At 40.0% G+C, this 23,018-nt stretch overlaps 1 protein-coding gene and 1 non-coding gene across 6 annotated transcripts in view; both read right to left on the bottom strand.

Annotated features, from left to right (window-relative positions):
- Positions 1 to 23,018, bottom strand: part of rhbdf1b (rhomboid 5 homolog 1b (Drosophila)) — a 45,037-nt gene that overhangs the window by 9,761 nt on the left and 12,258 nt on the right. For 2 of the 5 annotated variants that reach the window (XM_084938155.1, XM_084938156.1), the window contains exons 2-6: positions 13,461 to 13,602; positions 12,734 to 12,867; positions 8,821 to 8,967; positions 2,336 to 2,564; positions 795 to 1,001 (exon numbers count right to left, since the gene is read on the bottom strand). In XM_084938155.1, the coding sequence (XP_084794281.1) occupies positions 795 to 1,001; positions 2,336 to 2,564; positions 8,821 to 8,967; positions 12,734 to 12,867; positions 13,461 to 13,574 (831 nt within the window). In that variant the 5' untranslated portion in view covers positions 13,575 to 13,602. Of the gene's footprint in view, positions 1 to 794; positions 1,002 to 2,335; positions 2,565 to 5,096; positions 8,801 to 8,820; positions 8,968 to 12,733; positions 12,868 to 13,460; positions 13,603 to 23,018 lie in introns of those variants that run through there. The other 3 variants (XM_084938157.1, XM_084938158.1, XM_084938159.1) reach the window with 3 other exon arrangements.
- trnai-uau (transfer RNA isoleucine (anticodon UAU)) lies at positions 15,034 to 15,127 on the bottom strand. The gene is made up of 2 exons: positions 15,090 to 15,127; positions 15,034 to 15,069 (listed from the first exon to the last, which is right to left on the bottom strand). It is a non-coding gene; the product is annotated as a tRNA-Ile (tRNA).

Genomic DNA, 23,018 nt, shown 5'->3' with positions numbered 1-23,018 from the left:
TGCATTATTTATTTATTTATTTATTTTACTTTTAAGAAAAGAGAAGTTGGGAAGAGGCTCAACAGAAGGAGAGGGAAAGAAAAACAGAGGAGAAGAGAGACAGCGAGAAAAGATACAAAAGATCAGTTTGTAAAAAGAGAACAACACAGTAGTGAAACTTTTCCTAAATCTTCCCCAAGTAGTTTTTGGTAACTAAACCTAAGCACTGACGCAAAAGAGCGAGACCGCGTATCGTTTCTTAATGATGCGATGTGGCCTCTGCGGGTTTGCACCTATATGAGCTCAGCTCTTCCAGAGTGCTCTGAAAACAAAGCAGCAGATAACTGAGCATTCGCTGGTGTTATCACGGACCATCTGCTGGTAAAACCCCCAGTAATCCCCACCCACCACACACACACACACTCTGAACAGCAGCATAATTCCTTTACATATGTGTTCTGTAGCTCGTGGTTCACACAAGGACAGTCACGTGCACACTGCTGTAAAGTATAGCGCCTGACTTTAATCCCCAACAGGACACGCAAATCTCCTGTATTACACAACATGCTTGTGTACAGAAAAAAAAAACTGCCAAATCATTATGGTAAGTGTATTTTTTCTGGGACAAATAAGAAATAACTTAATGTAAATCAAAGTCCTTTTATGGGCTATCTTACTAGAATCTGTTGCAAAAGCTTTTAATACCAAGAATGAGGAACATGCATGAATATCTTGACAGGCAGCAGTGTAGAAGAATTCAAAGGACAGCAAGACTGTCTTAGGTAGGAATTCTGGAATAAACAACAAATATACACCTTCATTAGCGCCGCCGCCGCCTTGAGACTCATGACGGCGACAGATTCTCGCTTGCGTCGTCGTGGGAGACGATTGAGGGCGGAGCGGGAGCTGGAAAATGAGCAGAGGGAAGCTGTGCCGGGCGTCATGGGAGTTTGCAGGGCGCTCAAGCCGTCTATTTCTTCCACATTGCGGAAGGCACGACCCCGAGCCAGGGGGTCTACGATCTGCACACAAACACAACGCGTCGCACAAGTGTGTCGGTTCACCACAACCTTTTTCTTTTAAGCTCGATTGACACGACAGAACAGAAGAGGCAACAGGGATGCACATACACATCGATATTAGGGTTAAATTGATGTAAAAGGGGGTAAGTAGATTTTACTTCACATGTGCTTTATGTTTTACGTCTGATATTATCTTTTATACTAAAATTAAGGGCAAAGTTTCAGATAAATTTGCTAAACCAAGGGCTTTTTAGGCTACTAGCACTTAGCGGGCTACGCTGACATGCTATTAGCTACACAGAATTCACAATGAAAGGAGTACAGAATTATTAGCCCCCCCCCACCTCCCCGCCATGAATATTTAATTTTTAAGCATTTAACAGAGCAAGGAATTTCAACACAGCTTTTCCAGCATCCTAGATTTATTTTTGAATGCTTACATCAGTATTACTGTGTACTGTGTGACTCAATTCATTTAATTCAATTCAATTCAATTTTATTTATATAGCCAAATCACAACAACAGTCACCTCAAGGTGCTTTATATTGTACAGTAGATCGTACAATAATAGATACAGAGAGAAACCCAACAAGCATATGACTCCCTATGAGCAAGCACTTTGGCGACAGTGGGAAGGAAAAACTCCCTTTTAACAGGAAGAAACCTCCGACAGAACCAGGCTCAGGGAGGGCCATCTGCCGGGACCAGTTGGGGTGAGAGAAGGACGACATTTCTTGATGATTCTTCAGTTCTTATAACTTTGAAATGCTGTGATAACTTTCTATATCCACCTCATTCTCTCAATAATTCTTTTTCTCAGCTCTAAAATGACTTCTTTGACTTTTGGGCTGATGCTTTCTAACGTGACAGCTCAAAGTTTTGCAGTTTTAACTTGGGACTGATGATATTAACCCTGGTAATTTTTCTTTTTCTCTGAAATAATTATATTTTTGTGTAACAACAGAAATAATTGATGCTTTCTAAAGACGTCTAATGTGTTTAAAAATGCTACTTGGAAAAACCATGAGAAAAACTTCATTTTGCATCATCTGTAACTGTATAATTAATATCAGTGCTGCACTCATTATTGTGACTTTCAGTGGCTTGTTGTTTTTGTGGTTAATCGTCAATAAAAAGTTCTTTCTCTGTTAAGACCCCATCAATTGAACCCTACGAAAGCGGACAAAGCAAGGCGCTAAAGCGACCCCGATTTTCAAGATGTGACATGAAGAACAGGAGGAGAGAGGTGGGGGAGAAATGTGACGAAAGAAAAGGTGCCCATCTACGTCTCCATCCCTCTAACATGCTCCCCCCCCACATTGGCGCAGGCCTACCCTCTGCATGCCATAGTGGTGATGACTGGGGTGGAGGGGTGGGAGGTAGAGGGGAGGAGGGGTCTCAGTGCTGGCAAGGGAGAGATTGTCTTGGCTGTGAAGCTCCATCTCCCTCATCACCTGCGTCTTCAGACCCCCGTACAGATGACTGCAGTGCTGCAGGCTCTTCCTCCTCCATCGCTGGGTGCTGTCGCTGTCTTTACTCACCCCAAACCAGTCAGCCGTACCCCTGGGGGAGAGGACACACTCTGCTTAGTGAAAGCTTATACTTTTTTTTGATGTAGAGGTAGTGTGTCAGAAATGAATCAGGTTCATCTTGGCACAAGAACTTAATAATGAATCAGGATGAAATACGGGCCATGATTTTAAAACGTCAAGAAAACAACACTTTTATATTATAACATCTAAGATGCTCTTCTTGTACTTTTATCTCTGTCTAATGTGTGCAAGTTTGAACCCAGCTTTGAGAGCCTGGATGACATACACTGTCTTGTTTCCTTATATAATTTACAGCCCTCTGCTGGCAGAAAAGAAGCAGATGTTGCCTCATATTCCCAGAGTAGATGACACAATATGGATCTTTGTTTATTACATTTCAGTTCGATAAATGTGCATTCAGGTCCCCCTTTTTCCAAGAACTGTGTCCGCACATCAGGCTGCGTGTTAACCGATCAGTGGGAGGAGGGGGAGGCTGTTTAGAGAGCAGAACGTTTAGTAATAAACACTCAGCCCTCATCATCAAGAAAAACGCCAGCTGGGGAAGCCTTTTAAGGCTGCACAAGGACAGGGTGGGGGTGGCGCAGCCCTGATTACTGTCCCTCCAGAGAGGGATCTCTTAAAAAGAGGAAACAGGTTTGGAACAAAAACAAAACAACGGTAGGATTTAGACTGGATGCCTTGAGCAAGAACGGAGACGTAAACAGTGGGATTAGAGAGAGAGAAATAAGGAGGACAGGAGATCCAGATTTGAAATTCTGAAAAACTTTTGCACAGTTACAAAATGTTTATTTCCTTAAATGAAGCTAGCAATCACACAGACCTCATAAACAATATTAAATCCTGGTGGAACGACAAGGCCAAATTTCAGAAATGGGCTCATTTCAGGCTCGGTGACAGTTGTTTGTTTAGAAAAGCAGTTCTTTTTCTTTTTGGGCACACGCACGAGCAAGCGAGCACGTCTTTTTCTTTCTTTTCTTTTTCTTAGTCAACCACACAAAACGCGAACAAAACATTCAGACTGCTTGACGACAGCACGAAACAACCACACATCGCAGAAGATTAAAGCAATTTTAACACGCGTGAATTAGTCTCCACATCCTCCAGGTAAGGCTGGTACACATGAAACAACAGTCGACGTAATTATGGGCTCACACGGCATTTTGGGCATCAGGGAGAAGAAAAGGCAGAAGGGTAAAGCTTTGCACAATCCAAACAAACACTACACAAAAAAAACAGGTAGCTATCAAACAATTAGACTACTGCTGGTTCAGTTTGCACATGCCCAGTCTCATTCATTCATAGCCACATGTGGAGGCAGCAAGTGTGACCACTGATAAAATTACTATTAAAGTCAAAACAGACATTATTTTAAGAATGCATTGTAACTCATTCAAGTTGTTTTCCTATGTACGACTTTATGTTGGTTTACATTTTTCCTATAATTTAATATTTACTTTTCAACTTTTATGTTTTCTAGAAACAATATGAATGAGTTTTTTTAATACATAACTACAAAGTACAACATTGTGCTGTGAGGTAGGTAAATGGTTCATCTGCCCTAGTCTGAGAAGTCCAGAGTTTCTCTCATGAGTTACATTTTCTAAAGCCTGAAAAACGTGTGCAGCACTCTAGTTCCCTCTAATGCTTTTGAACCACAATATGCTGAAAGGTCATCGGGGATTTATTTGTCCATCCATTGAAAGCTGGTTGTCTACACCACTTTTTTAAAAGGCCAGCATGTCAATGACGTAGTGTCTCATTTGGCCATTAAAGAGACAAAAATATAGAAAATTACTCATAAAACTCATAAAAGTATGAACTTAACATTGACCTTGGTTCATAATTTGGATTAGTTGATCATTCTGTGCAAAAATCCTGTAGAGATTCTTGTGAACTGTGGATGGACGGACATAGAGACGGATCAGTGTCTCGCAGTTGTATAAACTTGTTGGTCCTTCAGCTCAATGAGCCTAATAATGGCACCTTTAAATGTCACAAGTTAACAAGTTTAATCGTTTTTGTTTAACTTCCATAGACAGCTAAAAAACAAAAATGATATGCTACCACTGAACAGAGCTGTTTCAGTGGCTGTGGGTTACGCTAGTAACCAATTATTATACACTTTGATTAGATCACAGTTAATCATCTCCTGGCTACAGTTTAATTTATATTTATCCCACATATACGACAGCTTTTATCAGTCTTCTTACTGAACTTCCTAAAGCAAAGCAAATAAGCCACTTTTTCAGAACTATTCTCTTCAAAGCTTCAAAACTTCCTATTTTTAAAGAGATGGCATAAAACAGATGAGATGTACATGCTGGCAATCACAAACCCTTCCGTAAAACTCAACGTATAAGACTGAAAGCAATTTAAAATGTGAGCTGCTAGTGACTCTAAATCCTGTAGTTAATTTTGAGAAAATCTTAATCCCCCTCAAAGACAGAACAAGTGCTTTGTTGAGAATTTTCACTGACTTTCCAAAGCATCTCATGCTGAGCCAGATGTTTTGCTCTGCTCCAGTTTGCCTCAGCACACTCACCTGTCCTGAGATCTCCAAGAGGGCTTTAGGGTATGGCTCATTCCTGATTGGGCTGGGGACTCTGGAGCTGAGTGATCTCCATCGCCAGTACTGTCCCCGCTTAGCCCCTGACCCCTAACAAACCTCAATCTGCCAAATACAAACTGATCCTTCACAAATCCCACATACAATGTTCCATAAGGGGATTTCCTGATATCCAGGCCAGCTCTACGCCACCGCTAAGCAAAGAGCGGAGGATCAGCACATGTCTGGAGTCTGCTGAACATCCCTTTCTTCTACAGTGCTCTCCTGGTTAATCAAAGTTTGAGAGAATCCAGTGCTAAACTCCTCAGTCAGACGGGAGGCTGATGTCTACATCATGACGTGAAAAGAAATCCACAGAGAGCTTCCAATTTCATCCAGCTGGACTATATAACACACAATGAGTGGGTGGATCTTTGTTTTCTGAACTTGTGTCACCAGCACACACAGCCTAAATTTCCGTACCCCACAAAGAGCGTTAATTTGTCTGGAGATGTCCCTCTTTAAGAGCTCACATGAAAGGATGTGACCTACTGGGCAAAAAAGACAGTGATGCTGGTCCTCGTCAAACTGAACATTTTCCCATATCAACAGCCCCCAACGATCTCTATCAGTGAGTCCCCTCTCCCTCTGCCTGCCTGAGTCTCTGCCTTGTTTTGCAGGAGTGAATGTAAACACCAGTTCTCCCTCTAACATACCACAGGAAATGGAACGTTAGAAGGAGGGAGAGAAGAAACATCATCATGGGCATTAGGAGGGAGAAACGATGAAGGGAGTGCACCTTGGACATGCCTGGACATGACACATACACACATACTGTATATACACACACTACCGGAGAGGTTTATTTTCTCATCGCTCCAAGCTAAAATCCCAACGTGCTCTGCAGTTCGGAAACTCGCGTGAGCTTCTTTAAGGAAGTCAAACTGAGCATGTGAACCTGCGGTGAATGGCAAAGTTATCTACCGTTTAATTTTGTGGCCTCCTTAACATGAATAATGACCCGTAAAGAGCGCACCGATTGTCCTCCAGATAAACAAGCATCAGGGTGTCCTCCAAGATACCCCGTGAGCACACAACAAATCACACTCAGAGACGTGCTTTGTTTGAATAGTAAAGATTTAGCATGGATTCATGAACTCTTGCGAAGGAGGGACCTCAACTAACCTCCACGAGTCACATACAATCGCATTAATTCTCTCACAAACATCAAACGCGTCCTGTGCTTCTTCCACAAATGCAAATAAAAAGCTAATACATTTCTGCAAGATGAAATTAAGACATTAGGACACTCTCTTTTGAAGAGTATCTGCAGGTTTGAGTTGCGGCTCCGTCTTCTAACGTTTACATTAATTTAATTCTGTTTAAGCAGCTGCTTTGAAGTGGTATGACGCACATAAGATAGCCAGAATGAGCGTTTGTGTTATGTTGTCTCCTACAAACCACGTGGTCCTGTGTATGACCTGGACTGACACCAACAAACCCTCGCAGCTGTGGCATGAAGAAAATGCGACCAATGAGTTTGAAAATCTTTTAAACCACGATGTCAACTGAAAACATAATAAAGACAACACATTAAATGCTGAAACTTGTACATCTTAATGGTTTTTTGGAAAAGAAGTTGGGACAGTAATGTGTTTTCCTTTGTGTTGCATCAAGTGTGAACCAAAGACGTCAGTAGTTTTAGTTTTGAAAAACACGTTTGCACAGTTATTGCTTGACATGCAGTTTCAGCCGCTCAACGCTGTCATATTTAATAATGTATCAGTTACTGCAGGCAGGCCAGTTTAGTACTGTCATACAGTACTGAGCAAAACTCATGAGTCACCCCTCATTTCTTTATGTTTTGCTTCCAAGGAGACTGACTTTTCCTATCATTTTTTAAAGTGTTCTTCTCTGGGCTTTCTCAGGCTCGTTCATTGGCTTCTTTCAGTCCCATCCTTGTATCTGACCATTTTCAGATGAATAATATTTTTGTTTGTAAAGCCACTTAACACTGACCTATGAATCATTCAAGCATAAAACAGGCACCTACCTCAAAGGATGGACCAGTGTTGTTTCTACACGTAACAGACAACTTAGCAATAACCCATTGTAAACTGTATCTTTGGACACTTATTAACAGCCTTCTAAGTCAGGAACACATAATTTGTTCCAATTTCTTTGGCTGAATCAAAGAAAAATGCCAAAAGTAAAACAGTTTTGACAGACATAAAATAGCATTTTTGCATTCATAAATGATGACTGACATTAGGGCTGTTCGATATAACGATATATATCGGATGACGACATAAAAACGTCTATGTTTCATTTTACACTATCATTTGTTTCTTGGTGTCTCAAAATAAACTGTTTATGGCAATATTTTTTCATCGTTTTGATGGTCACTGTAGTGGCTATATTAATTTCTTAAAGTTCTCTCTTTCTCTTATATTTAATATAACCACACTAGGGACGGACAAGTGCCTGTTTTTATGCGTTAGCAACAACGATGGTAACAGCATCGCGTGTCTGCTTGTTTATGTTCCACATAAACCTTTCACAATAAAGCTCAAGATCCTGTTGAGACTTTTCAAAATAAACTGAATCACGTGAAAGAGCAGATTATTTACGGATGAGAATTAAAAAAGAGCCGCCAGGTGCTAAAAAATAAACCTTAGACTCAAACGTTAGAACAGGCTGTAATAAATACTCACAAAGAAAACGGCGGCCTTTACAACTTATGTCTAAAAATGTATAGTTTCATGCATCGGTTAAAACACTCGACTCCAGCTACATGACGCGCAGCTGGAAACACTTCCCGCAAGACGAGCTGCCCGAGATTCACAGAATTTACAGAAAATGTTACATTTTTGTGATTTATATCGTTATCGGGACGATAGAATTCTTATATCGGAGATTTTGGTCATATCGCACAGCTTTAACTGACATAATATAATGTAAATATAAATATGACATTAAGCGTTCTGGGTGATAAACATGTCATCATCATAAAATGTATCAAATCTTACACGAACATTTCAAAAGAAAATCATTTTTTAATTTATTTCTATTATTTTCAATATAGCATGTAAATGCTTCACAAATCAGCTCCATTTTTACTGAGAATTTCAACATGTTTTAAAGATAAAGCACAAACACAACACAGATATGTCACCTTTGGAGTTAAAGGTGTGATCTTACAAGCAAATAGCATCTGTTTTGAAGACTCAGTAGTTATTTGATGTCTGTATGTTAGTCCACCAGCTTTCAGTCTCAGTTTAGCTGTTTTACTCAATGTTAAGGCTGGATTAGACATTAAGCAACAAACATGTTTTTAGCATCACTGGACAAAAAAAATAAACCCATATTAACCTTTCAGCATACTGCAAATCAAGTGGAGTGACAGAGAACTGGAGTCCTTTACTTCCTTTTGGGCTTTGTCTTTGGGATTTAAGAAATCGAACCTGTGCTGAAAGCCCATTTTCAGGTCCTGTTTTAGATCAGGTGAGTAGTTTAAAGGATAGAATTTGTGTTGCAACGGGTTAAGCAGTAACTTTTCACCTGAAAGTCTGAGTCAAGACTCACTTGACAAGATGTTTCAACTAACTAAGTCCATGCTGGCATCCCTGGAGCTTGCTGAAGCCCAATAATCTACCAGTAGTCAAAAAAACACAGCTTCTACTCGCTGTTATCCTGGCCCCCTACTTCACCTCTCAGGTACCTGATGATTTGTTTTGGTATAGATGAACGCCGCCGGGTCAGTATCTTGGGGATACAGGACCGCCTTCGGATGGTTGACACCCTCCTAGGGCTCCTCTGGCCCTTTGGGGGAACGGTGTTGATGCGTTCAAAGTGCACCCTTTTCTCACTACGCTCACATCGGAGTAAGAGGTTTGAAGGGAGACAAAGAGGGAAAGAAAAAAGAAAAAAGCAAGGCCAAAGTAAAAGGGGGGAAAAGAGAAAAAAGAGAGCAGGATTAATTGAAAGGAAGCAAAAGCATCTAATAGTTTAGTTGAGGAATTATTAGAACTAGAAAACTTTGCATTTCCTGCGAAAATGCAGTGTGGATGCTTTAAAGCTGTATGCAAAAACTAGCTGAAAAAGCTGAAAAGTTGCAGAAATTGTAAAAACTTTGCAGAAGCAAAGGAACTTTGCTAAAATGGAATAACTTAGCAGAACTGCAATATCTTAGAGGAAACATAATACTTGGCAGAAATACAATAGCATAGCAGAACTTAGCAGAAATATTGTAACTTACCAGAAACATGATAACTTCTCAAAAATACAAGAATTTAGGAGAAATAGTATAAGATAACAGAAATAATATATTTAGCCAAAAATACTTGAACATTACAGAAACACTATGATTTAGAAAAATAGTACAACAGAGCAGAAATACTGTGATTTACCAGAGACACTGTGATGAACTATGAATATTGTAATTTTAAATCAATACTATGTTTTAGCACAAATACTATAATTTGACAGAAATACTATCATTTGGCAGAAATACTATGTTTCAGCACAAATACTCTGGTTTAGCACAAATATTATAACATAGCAGAAATACAATTATATAGCAGAAATGCTATATTTAGAAAGAAAAATATAATATAGTAGAAATAGTATGATTTAGCAGAAATACTACAATATAGCATAATAACAATGATTTAGAACAAATACTATGATTGAGCAGAATAGTAATAACTTAAGTGAAAATACTGGAAAAGTAAGATGACAAGCTGAAAAAAAAACGGAACATGGTTAAGTTCCCTCAAAACTAATTGTTGTTCACCTTTGAAAAAAAAATAAAGAAATAAAAATAAATTTAAAAAACAAGAAGGAAAAGCCAACAGATACACACAAAATCAAATATGTATACACAAATGCACAGAGAGAGAGACACACGGAGGGTCTATGCCAGTCAACCAGTCTGAATATATTATATTTTTTTCCAACAATGAGATGCTGCCCTAAAGAGGGTCTCTCTCTCTCTCTCTCTCTCTCATGCACACACACACACACACACACACACACACACACACACACACACACACACACACACACACACACACACACAGAGGGAGAGAGAAGCATGTTTTCAGTCAAGCAGCTTGGGAGCTGCTGAATTTGAATCCACAGAGGCTGTGTACTTTTTCCCGCCAAAACAGGTGCACACACGCAGCACAGAGACAGGATTTTTGTAGTCTATTTCTCATAGTGAGGATTCCCCTCAAACAAATGACCATAATTTCCTAACCGTAGGGGCTAGAATGGTCATTCTTACACCGTTTTGTTCAGAAGAGATGGGGGAATCATCAAGTGTTGACAATTTATCATTAAAATATGATTTTTTAGAGATATATGACATGGATGACTTGTTGGCTTAGAAGCCACGAAGGCCCTAATATGCAAATTTGAACGCCTCAGCCCACATATATGATTGGCTGGCTGGGAAGCCGTCCAGGCCCTGATTTGTAAATTTGAATATCTCAGTCCTCACAGAGGATTGGCTGCCTGGGGACCTGGCAGAAATATATAGAAACAGTATGATTAAGCATAAATACTACATTTAGTAGAAATACTATGTTTTAGCACAAATACTATAAAAAGCAGAAATACTATAATTTAGCAGAAATACTATATTAAGCACAAATCCTATAAAAAGCAGAAATACTATATTAGGCACAAATCCTATGAAAAGCAGAAATACTATGATTTAGCAGAATAGTAATAACTTACAAAATTACAAATATTGCATATTGAAACACAAATGCACAGAGGGACACAAACACAGGCTGTAATCCAGTCAACCAGTCTAACTATATTCAATTCAAATCCTACAATGAGATGCTGCCAAATAAGGGTAGGGTTCTCTCTCTCTCTCTCACTAAACACACACACACACACACACACAAGATCCAATTCAGTCAACCAGTCTAAATATATTGAATTTGAATCTTACAAAAAGGCGCTGTCTCTCTCTCACACACACACACACACACTCTCTCTCACACACACACACACACACACACACACACACACACACACACACACACACACACACACACACACACACACAGGGAGACAGAAGCAAGTTTTCAGTCAAGCAGCCTGGGAGCTGCTAAATTTGAATCCACCAATCAGAGAGGCTGTGCACTTTTTCCCGCCAAAACAGGTGCAGCCGTTTTTACACACATGGAGGAGAGAGACAGGATTTTTGTAGTCTATTTCTCATAGTGAGGATTCCCCTCAAACAAATGACCATAATTTCCTAACCGTAGGGGCTAGAACGGTCATTCTTACACCGTTTTGTTCAGAAGAGATGGGGGAATCTTCAAGTGTTGACAATTTATCATTAAAATATGAATTATTAAAGATATTTGACTTGTAATGCACCATAACTGAGTAGAGGCGAAGCAAAAACTGCCTTGACCTGCCCTCAAACAACGCTTTCTAACTCTAAATCTATTTGGAGTATCGATATCATTCTTTCACCGTAAGAGACAGCAGGCTTTGGTGAACAGTCATGGAAATTTTCAGGTCTCTGTGGAAATCCAAAAAAAAGATATGACGAGAGAAAAAATTGCCTCATTTCCAGAGTTTGAAATCTGAAGAAATCTGAGCGAAGGACGAATTTCCTACCCTCAAACAAGTCTAACTCATTTCAGAACGGTAATAGGTGAGAAAATAATTCTTGAATTGTGAGCGTCAGGAGTGTCTGAAGATATACTGGGACAAGCCTTATGTCTTAACTTTGCTTCGTTAAGGAGATATGACGATTCGAATATGCCTCTCATTACAGAAATCAAGCGGTGATTTTGAACAAGCTCTCCATTGACTTTCTATGGAGAGTTTTGCGACTTTGTGTTGGTCTGAGGAGATTTGCCAAAATTCTATAAATCCCACAACAATGATAGTGACATTTTCGGAAAGCCAGCAAAAATACCTACGTTTTGATGTATAATTTGTGGAAGTTGAGTGAAAATTGAGCAAGTAGCAAGAAGTTCGGACATGAAGAGAAGACTGCAAAACCTTCAGTGGCACACTGGAAGCCAAGTGCATAGCAACCATAACAACGCATGTATTTTGTGAAAAATCACAATTTTGCAACTGAAAACTTTAAGAGGCATAAAAGTAAAACGGTAAAAGATTTGAAAAAGCTGATTTATACCTGAATAGCCCAATAATTTGAGAACATTTTAAAGTTTGAATGGTTGTTCTACGTGAAAATATGAGGAAGTAGTTAAGTTTCAAAAACAAGCAAATTTTAGCAGAATTGCAGAAGTTTCCCATTCATTTCAATGGGACAAATTAAGCTTAATATTTTAAAAAGTATAATAGTGAAAAATACCAAAAGACATAGCACACATTAGCAGAAATAGCAGAATAGTTTAAAATTTGAACGGTGAAAATCGGCTGAAAATTGTGGAAGTAGTTAAGTGCCAAAAAGTGTACAGAAGTCCCAAGAGGAACTCAATAGTGTGGATGCCTTAAAGCATCCACACAATTATGGATTTTGCTTGCAGAAGCAGAAAGAGGAAATTAGCAGCTGGAGAAAATAGGAAGAGAGGACAGAGGAGTTCTCTTTATATACCCCTGTGTGTGTGTGTCTGTGTGTGTGTGTGTCTAACCTTTTAATGGACTGAGTGATGGAGGGCAATCTCTCCGCAGGAGGTCTGAGGTAGTTGTTGGAAGTTTCCAAGGCAGCAATGCAGGTCTGAGGGTTTTCCCCTGGCATGCTGACGCTGCGCAGGCGCCTCACTGGCTGTAACGTAAACACACATAAACACACACACAAATGATACAATCATGCTCTGTACCACTGGGAATGAGTGACTGCATGTCAAGAAACAAGCTAATTCCACACAGAAGAAGCAATCCGCTAGGCTAGAGTTTTCAGTGTCTTCTTCATTTGATGGAATTTCTTCATTTAATGGAATTTACTGAGTTGCCACCAGAGATGGGCAGTAACGTGTTACAAGTAACCCGTTACTGTAATCCGATTACTTTTTTCAGAAAAAGTAGAATTGGGCTGAAAGATCTATCGCTTTATCACCTATTCAGGTTGTAAATCATGTTTTTAAAAAGTAACTAAGTAATTAATTACTCTTGAAAATAAGTAATCAGTAAAGTAACAGGATTACTCTTTGGGGGAAGTAACCAGTAATTAGTCACTGATTACTTTTTTCTAGTAACTTGGCCAACACTGGTTGCCACCTCGTGAAAGATCGCCAGATGTTGTTGAAAGCGCTCAAAAACATTGATTTTTTTCCCAGTATAACGTATGCTTGTAGTCAGAATTTTACACCTCTTATCTTCCTTTTACTCCAAACATGCTTTTGAGTCCTGTGCCTTCACCTGGTTGGGCGCTGGCGTGTCATCCGGTGTCAGCTGGATGGTTGGGATGTCCAGTTTCAGCCATGGTGGCTTCTTCCTCTGGAGGCTGCTGTTCCTGCTGCTCGGCTCATCCATGCTCGCTGCCTCTCCTGACACCTGCCAGCTGGGCAACACAAACAGAGAAGGAAGTGACCAACTTGGCCGATTAATCGCAGACAGTAGACAGAGCGTGCTAACAAGAAACAGCTGTAATCCACGTGATGTGACCTCGCACAGACACAGTACTGAGGCAAATTCCTGAATAATCCAAATTATGAGCCACTAGTCTGCCAACAAACTGAATCACAATGTGGAGTGACACTGAACCACAGTTGAGCAGATCTACTATATGATCTTCTTTCAGATGATTGTGTCGACTGAATTACTGACTGAAATAAACATGCTGATAGTATTAGGAGCAGCGGCCCACTGTTTTCTTATTCTGGCCACAAGCAAGCTGCACCGTTACGCCTCCGGTGTCCTGAAGTTTAACTCCTCAACACTGATAGCTTCAGTTTGCTCCTTTGCTCCAGGTAAGGCTCAAACTCACAAACTTAGCATTACTCCGTGTTTGCCGTCTTATAAGCAGCACTGCAGCACATTTAGATAACTTAATGCAAACACATGACACATTATTTCAGCTGAGCTTAAACTTTTCCCAAACACCAGTTAATATTTTCTCCATTCCCACAGGATACTCAGCATTTATCTGCAAACTAAGATCTACCAGTACTTACTCCTCCCCTGGAGTTTTGGAGGCACGTTGGTGCAGCTATGTTTTACAACCACAAGGTGGCACTAAGCTGCTCACATGGAAGGCTTGTGCTCAGATACAACACAAGCACGCCACTTGTGTGGAGAGAAAAGGATGCTGTTGCACTGCAGGCCGCCCATTAACAGACAGCATCAGACAGAAAATTTGACCCAAGCTGAGCCACACCAGCAGACGGAAAGACAAAAAAAAGAAAATAAAAGGCCGAAGCTTCCACTGATCCCAGTTGCTCACTGGTTTATGACTTTGAAGGCATTCAGAGAGTGAAAAGGGGTTTTCCTCTTTATCTGTTTCCACGGCAGCTGTATGAGAATTCATGAGACGTTTCCTCAGTTTGTGAATGTTTGCTCTGGAACTTTTTAATAATGTGCAGGACCAAAACTGTAATTTCTTTCTCAAAGCTGCTGCTGCTTGGTGATGTATGCACATTTTGTCTGTTTACTGTCTCACTGTTTATTTAGTTACTCTACTCTAAAAACGATCCTGATCTACTGGCATATGTGGATTATCTGATTAATTATCTGTGTTGGTGTAATTGATGTTCTATATGTGATATATTGTGAAAAGTTCTTGCTGTGCTGAAGAGTCAAGTTCCGTCTTTAGTGTAATTTTTAAACTACTTTGTGCTCATTGCTTAAAGAATATCAGACAAAGTATTGTGTAGCTATCAAAAGCCAGCAGTGTGTTTGTGGGGTTAAAGTTGTCATCAACTTAGCACTACTCTACCCTCCCACGCACACAGTCTGGCTTAAATCTCATAAACCAAGGAGCCTAAAGCCTGACTGCTCCAGGTGAGGCTTGAACTCACAACCTCGGCATCACTCTGCAGGTTACTGTCTTATAAGTACCGCGCGCTGACCGATTGCACCACTGGAGCCCCTGCAGGATGTCTGCATTTCAGCTCATTTTGAGAAGTCTTTCTCAGATCACAGTTACAGCCTGTGCCAAGTGGAAGTCCTTATGCATGAGTGAAGGGGACTATTACTGCATAATAGGACATCTGCATGGGGCTCTGGTGAGAAGTAATGAGCGACCACCGCCGAGGTTTCTGCTGCGAATTGTTCTGTGATTCGTGGCGGTGAGTGAAATTACAGGCTCTCCTCTTTTGCCATAAAGTCATTAAAGTCAACAATAATCTCTTCCATCATAGGTGATCCCGGAGCTGATATTCAGACTTCTGGCCAGAAAATCAAAGGCGGCAGCAGGAGTACTTCTTGATGCAAACGAATCCAGACAGGACGGCATGTACTTCCAAAGCCCAAGAACTCCTGCACACAAACCTATAGAGTTGCAGCAAAACCGCGAATCTCTTTTTTGGATAACTTGGCTTGTCATTTCGAGAGTGTATTTTTCAGTAAAATCCGATTTTCTTGTGTATCTGCTCTCAGGCGAAAAGGCCGTGTCTATTTTGATAGTGATCTTTACGTGCCTACAGCGCAGGTGTGAACTCGATGTTGTCAGTATAGGGTGGGCGTTTGCACAAATAAAGCGTGATTACTCAGCTGCAGATGGGAGTAGGAGTAGTGACACAACAAGGAGCGTGAGTTGTGCATGTTCTTTGTTGTAGACAGTATGTTTAGCTGTATTATATGCTGGAGCTATTCAGGTTGGTGGAGTCTGGGAGGTTTGGTTGGGCTAAAACAAACTCATTTCTGCTAAGCACAGTTTATTTTGGAGGGGTTGTGACAGATTTAAATGAAAAGTGGAAGGGTTCACCACAATCATTTGTCTAGGTGGTAAAAACGTCAGTCCTGACAGAATAATCGTACCTTCTGTTGGATTGCTTCAACCTGAACTGTATTGTTCTCTAATACTCAGCCTACACTATAAATATTCATGTTAAATATCAACACAAACCGTTAGTGACAGCAGAACATAAGACTGAAGGAGCGGCAGCGTCATCCCTTATCAAATAATGTATCTCAATATCGCCTTAGACTGCCAAATATTTTGTGCAGACATTCATGGTTCCCAGGGGGATAAGTCTGCTGACTTTGACGATCCCCCCGATTGCTCAGCCGCCACCATGAGGTTTATATTTGTGGTTTTGCATGAGCTGTCTAGACTGCCATGAAATTTTGCACAGATGTTTCTCTCTCTCGAGGTAAATCGTTAGGCTTAATTTTCACCTTATCCAATACTTTGTTTTGCATTTAAAGTCTGCAAAACTAATCACACCCTCATCAGCTGGCTCTTTGTGCTTTGTCTTTAGTCCAGCAAGATTTCTTAATGACCGGTTGAAGATGATTATAAATGCTTTTTAAGACTTATTTCACATCCATATTGGCAGAAGAAAAGGATGAGGGATACAAATGAGAATCACAGAGCCAGAATTAGTCCAGAGCACCACCACTTTAATGTCAGCGTAGCTCCAAGCACTGTCTGGAGTTACATTGTCATACTGGCTAAACATACAACAATACTTCAATCTTTCTGGATCAGTAATTCCATCTATTTTAAGAAGATCTTCAACACTGCTGTCTGAAATGCAGCCTCAACCCATGAAAGAGCCTCCACTGTGTTTTACAGATGGCTGTTATTTGACCTCTTTCCTGACCTAGATGAGAATCCGAAGCAAAAAATTTAGACCTAAAAAAGATCTAAGGCATAGGTGTCAAACTCTGGCCCGCGGGCCAAATTTGGCCCGTAGCCTAATTATATTTGGCCCGTAGCCTAATTACATTTGGCCCGTAGCCTAATTACATTTGGCCCGCGAAGCCATACAAAATTACTATTAGAGCTGGCCTGCTGGTATTATACAGTTCATGTACTGCTAATACTACAATTCCCAGAATGCTCTGTTGGTGTTTTGGCGTGTCAGTCATGACAAGGACCCATTAGCACCCTCTCCTCTGTTGACCATAGTCATAGCAACCATGCAATCCTAAAATGGCAAAAAGAAAGGCAGAAAACAAGAGCTTTCTGGACAGGTGGGAGAATATGATGAAAATTTGATAAATGATAAAATGATCAAATTTAATTCAAAAGGCTGCAAATACAATTTTTATTTAAGAAATGAATTCCACTGATGTGTTATTTAATTGGAATTTCGATATATATATATATATATTGTTTACTATTAAGCTTTGCTTGTTCCATACTCAGTTTTTCAGCAAAACTCGTTTGAGTCCATAAGAAAAGATTCCTTGTTATATTTGGAGGAAGATTTTTTTCCAATGAATATTAATGTTAGCCCGCGACTTTGATCCAGTTTTGAATTTTGGCCCACTGTGTATTTCAGTTTGACACCCCTGACCTAAGGCTACTGATTTTAAATCCAGTTCTTGTGTAATTTGGCACATCTCTGTCTTTTCTCCCTGTTTCCTTTCCTTAAGAATAATGGCTTCTTGACAGCCACTCTTCACTGAGACAGACTGATGAACCAAAAGGCCAGATGCATCTCTAAGGTCCTGTGTCAGGTCTTTGTTGGATTATTTCCTATTTCTGTAAATCATGACTTTCATGTACTGTTCATCTGCTGTAAATAGCATTTAGCCCTGCCACTTCTTCTCTTGTCCTCCACTTGTCTAGTTTCCTCAAACTTTTCAAGGAAACACTCCACAGCATGCTCAGATTAGACCAAGTTTTAGGCTTTTTGTAAAAATGTACGGTTTATTGGTGCAAAAATACTGTTTTACGTCTGTCAAACATTTTTTATAGATTCAACTAAAGAAACCGTGTGTTTTTTCAACTGGCTGCTAGCAAAGTGATTCAGTTTTAAATGGGTTCTTTGCTATGTTGTCTGTTATGTGTAGACACAACACTCTCTCCTCCTTTGAGTTGGGTTCTTTTTCATGATTGAATGATTCATAGGTCAGTGTTAAGTGGTTTTACAAACAAAACATTCCTCTGAAAAGGTCCGGTACAAGGACTGGACTGAAAATAAGTGCTGATGAAAGACTGAAAGGCCTTTAGAAAGCCTGCAGAACAGTTGCTCAGAACCACTTTTTGAAAATTACAAGAAACTCTGGGACAGTACAGTATACAGTAAACACTAGCGTGCTACTGCCAAGTTTCAAGATCATCAAACAGATGTAATTACAATGTGGCTTTGAACTCAGATTATCTAATAAAGTATTTTAGAATTCTTCTTTGAAAGTTGAGAATGCACATGTAGATGTAGAGTGCATTCATGCACTGGGCCAACGCAATTTTGGTCACAAAGTAAAATATCAAACAAAAGTTGGATTCTGTTCTTTTCGCTTCTCAGCTGCCTGTGTCAGTGTTTTGGTCCCTCTGCGGTCACATGAAGGAGTCTGCGCGTTCTTTTATAAACACACCCCTGCAAATAGAAGGCTTCACTAAAATCCTTTGCTTCACCACATCCTTTGCTTATTTTATAGTGGTGATATTGTGTGTGCACGGCAACATGAACTCAGGCACTCTGATATGCACTTTTCAAGTAAGGTCAAAATTCGCTCACATGCATATACTACACAGCGCTCGCCTCAGCCCCCCCGCATCAGGTCTTTGCAGGTCTCTGCTAGAAGGTGCAAAGCGGTCCAAAATCAATATCCCCATTTTTCATCTGCTTTTGTAACATTCGCCATTTGTTATTCCATAATCTTGATCTCTTTCCTCTTTTTTTCCTCTAGTTGGATTTTTCATGACAGGCAGATTAGGGTATGTAATCCCCGTGCTGTATGCCACATGACATCGCCCTGCTGTTCAGCCACAGAAGCTTGTACTGCCCACCGATTCGATGGAGGTGATGCTGTGATATTGTCGTGAGCAGGATGTGGTGTCACTGATATCAATGAGTCAAATTCAGCAAAAAAGCAAAAGATAGTGTCATTGCATAATCCAACTTGCCAGTAAAGAGCTTCATATTTCAGTTCTGAAAATTATCCTCTCCTTTTGAAAGCATTAAGACTGACTACTTGCTCTGGATGAAGTAGCATACTTTTTATGATAGCAAAAAAGAACGTTTAAAGGCTTTTAAGTTCTTATTTTGGCTTCAATTTGCCATCAAAACTCCAATGTTGTCATGTCAAAGTGTTACCTCAAAGGAAATATGAACTTCTGTGCACAGCCTGCTGTGCGTTCAGGGGACTACAGCAGAATGGTAGCGTAATTGGATCTGCTTTACATGGAGTGACATTTGCTGACGTGTCGAGACAGAATAAAACAAAGGCATCTCTTTGGCACCGAAGCAGGACTTGTCCTGACACTGCTCCCTGATCATTTGCCTTTGTGGTGGCTGTAGCTCAGGCGGCAGAGCAGGTCATCTACTCATCGGAAGGTTGGTGGTTCAACTCCTGGCTTCCCCTAGTCTGCATGCCCAATATCCTTGGGCGAGATACTAACCCCAGATTGGTCTCTAATGCATCAAAGTATGAATGTGTGTTATTTAGCTAGAAAGCATTTAGAAAAATGTGCTCAGGTGAATGCACAAGTTGTGTAAAGTGCTTTGAGTGCTCAGAAGAGTAGAAAAGCATTATATAAGAACCAGTCCATTTACCATTCTGGTCTTTGAGGCTGCAACCAGTAACTGTGCCATGTAAAGCTACCGTGACTGCATGTCAGTAAGCTTTGATATTCAGTGGCTCATCATGTTAAGCAGGCCACAGTCTGCTCTCTGCACTGTCTCCCTTTTATTCTCTAAATCTCTTGCCTTCTTTGTTCTTTTTCTTTCTTTTTGGCTCCTCTTTGAGGGTGCAAGGCTTTCATTTACTCTGCTTTTTAATATTCAGCGTACTGCCCAAAAATTGTTTGGGTGCTTTGGTAGGATGGCTAAAAAAATTCTGGATATGCAATATCTAGCTATAATTAAATGAAAGTGCTGTATTACATCAACTTCTTTCATGCAAAGACCGAGTAACACAGTTAACTTAATCCATGCATCTTTAGAATATTTAGCTTTAAAAACTCTGTGACAATGTGACACTTGGTAAACTAGCGTACCTGCCAGCCCAGCTGCTGCTGCTCCTGCCAGCCAGGCAAAAAACAGTCAATTAAAACACCCAGGCATCAACTGTTTCCTGCTGTCCAGTATAATCTCTGGGCACTGGGTTGGTTTTAGTGTTACTTTTCATTGTTTCCATTGGCAGGATCCATATGAGCTTCTTTTCTATTTTCTCTCCGGTAGCACATTTAGCACCCCTGGCATTTTATCTGTGATTGTACAGAATTTCATTCAGCAGGAAGTCAGAGAAGAGAAAAAAGGCTTTTAGAGTTCTGGGAAGTAAGCAGGCTTAGCTTAGCTAGATTCCCACGACACAAGATATCAATGCGTCTCTGTCTTCTACTTTTTGTAACAATTCATGTTCTCAGAGAGAAACGTTTTCTTCATTTTAAAACCCTTGGCTCGCTTTCCCTCAAAGATCAATGATGTCTGGCTAAATTTCTGTGCTTTTGTTTCATTGCTGGAAGCAAATCCACAAATCCCAATGATTCCACTTGATTTAAATACACTTGCATGGTGTGGCCATGGCTTAATACCAGCATAATTTTATTTTTACATATTTTGAATTGTGGAAAACCAATAAAAGTTTTTCAGCTGGCTGAAGCCAGTTTCATTGCAACCTTAATATACTGACTTTTGACAGATTGCCCAGACTAATCTTTTGCATTACTGTTGCCTTTGATAGCAAAGCAATAGCAACTCAAATAACAATTCGTTACAAACCAAGATGTGCAGAAGAGCATCTTTGAATGCACAGTATACTGAACTTGAAGCAAATGGGCTACAGCAGCAGAAGACCACACTGCGTACCTGTCAGCTAAGAACAGGAAACTGAGGCTACAGTTTGTACCAGCTCACCAACTGCTACCAGTTGGACAAGATTGTAAAAGCATTGCCTGGTTTGATGTGTCTTGATTCCTGCTGCAATATTCTGATGGTGGGTCAAGGATTTGGCGTGAACAAAATGAGGACATGGATCCATCCTGCCTTCTAGCTTGCTTCAGGGTGGTGATGTAATGGTGTAGGAGATATGTTTTTGGCAAAAGCTGGGCCCCTTAGTACCAACTGAGCACCATTTAAACATCACAGCCTACCAGAGTATTGTTGCTGACCATGCTCATCCCTTTATGACCACATGGTATCCATCAAGATCACATAGTATGTCACATTCCTCAAATCAACTCAAACTGGTTTCTTGAACATAACGATGAGTTCACCGTACCTAAACGGCCTCCACAGTCACCAGCTCTAAATCCAACAGAGCACTTCTGGTATGTGGCCCATTTCAACTTCAGTGTTAAAGTAGTTTTTCTTCGCAGGGCAGCGCTTTTCTGATTTACTGCCATTTCATTGCATTCATCTGTTCCTACAAATCCTTTTGCACACAAAAACCCTGCTCCCAGAGACTTCCCACAACTGTGCATCTCAGTTCTTTTAATTATTTGTTATGGTTATGTAACAATGCATGAAAATTGAATTGCATTGAATTATCTTGCCTGCTTCTATCATCCTACCCTCAATCCCAACCCCCTACAAAGGGACTACATTTGCTCTGGGCTCTCATCTGTGCCAGATGTTAGTCATAACACAGTAGGTCATTTCCTTTCTGTTTGCAGTTTGGATGATGAGTGCATGTGTGTGTTTCTCTAATCTGCTACTACCTCTAAAACAAACACTAATAAATGATTAAACATCTGCCGCTACAGAAACAGAATTTCGGTCATGTCAGTAAGTAAAAACAAGAAATGATGAATGACAAATAAAACAGAAGAGCAGTCACGTCTTTCCTTGCCAAAAACATTAATTAAAATTGTATGTTGACTTTTGGACTTCCTGACTTTCTAAATTTGGCAGCATTAAATGCTTCTTTTAGAGGGTTTCTTACTGTAAAAATATAAAAGTACTGTGCTGAATAAAAGATTTACAGTAACATGTATAAAAGTAATTTAGATCTTTAGACATTATTAAGAGGAGACTTTAACTTTTGTGTCTATACCCCAACTCCTGGTTATAAGACGGCTGTGGGGATACAGCCTTATTTAACATTTTGGCAGCCACGCTGAGGCCGAACGCTGGCCAGAAAAGATTATTCACCACAGAAGTCTAAGTTGGACTCATTGCTAAATCGTGTTCTCAGCTGCATATCCGAAACATGCAATATGTTTGAAAAAGAACAAATAAACGAACAATATGAACATAACAGTTTATATTACCATCAGTCTTTGTGCCATAATCCAAGCAGCCACCTCCTCTCGCTGATACTATTTTTGCTTTTTCTTTCTGCAGCCTGCTTATTAAATGCGCTGGATGACAAAATGATTTTGTCCAGGTTAGTTATAATTAGGCTCATCCCAAATAAATGAGACTCAAATTTGACAAAATAAAAACATTGTAAAACAGAACAAGACTGCAAAGCAGCTCCTCAGAGACATCAGTGTTCAGAGTATTCAGCTGCACTGAACTGAATTATCTGGACTCACGATCAGATGAATTCAGCTATTTATCAATTATAAAATTCTATGTCCCAGACACAGGAAGGAAAGTGAGGATGTCGACTGATATTCATACCATTATTTGGTGATTTAAAAAAGAAAAATTCCCGATATATCGGCCAACATATCTTTTTTCTTTCAGATACATGAAACATAAACAGATTTCCTGACATTTGTCATGTGTAGTTATTTGTTTATTTATAGTATCCCTCCGATGTCTGTCTTTTAAATGCTCATTCATTGGCCAATATAAATGCCAATACTAATATATTGGTAAAAAGCTAACAGACTGGTAAATCGGTAAGTTTCTATGCATTCTTACAATAAAGCCCACCACTGATTGCCTGTTTATATGCCACATCACTGATTCC

The sequence above is a fragment of the Perissodus microlepis genome, chromosome 8 (genome assembly GCF_051167445.1).
Source record: "Perissodus microlepis isolate ML-2025 ecotype Zambia chromosome 8, ASM5116744v1, whole genome shotgun sequence".
In the NCBI taxonomy this organism is placed as follows: domain Eukaryota; kingdom Metazoa; phylum Chordata; class Actinopteri; order Cichliformes; family Cichlidae; genus Perissodus; species Perissodus microlepis.
Note: the sequence above shows the minus strand (reverse complement) of the source record. Positions and strands in the feature narration are given on the sequence as shown.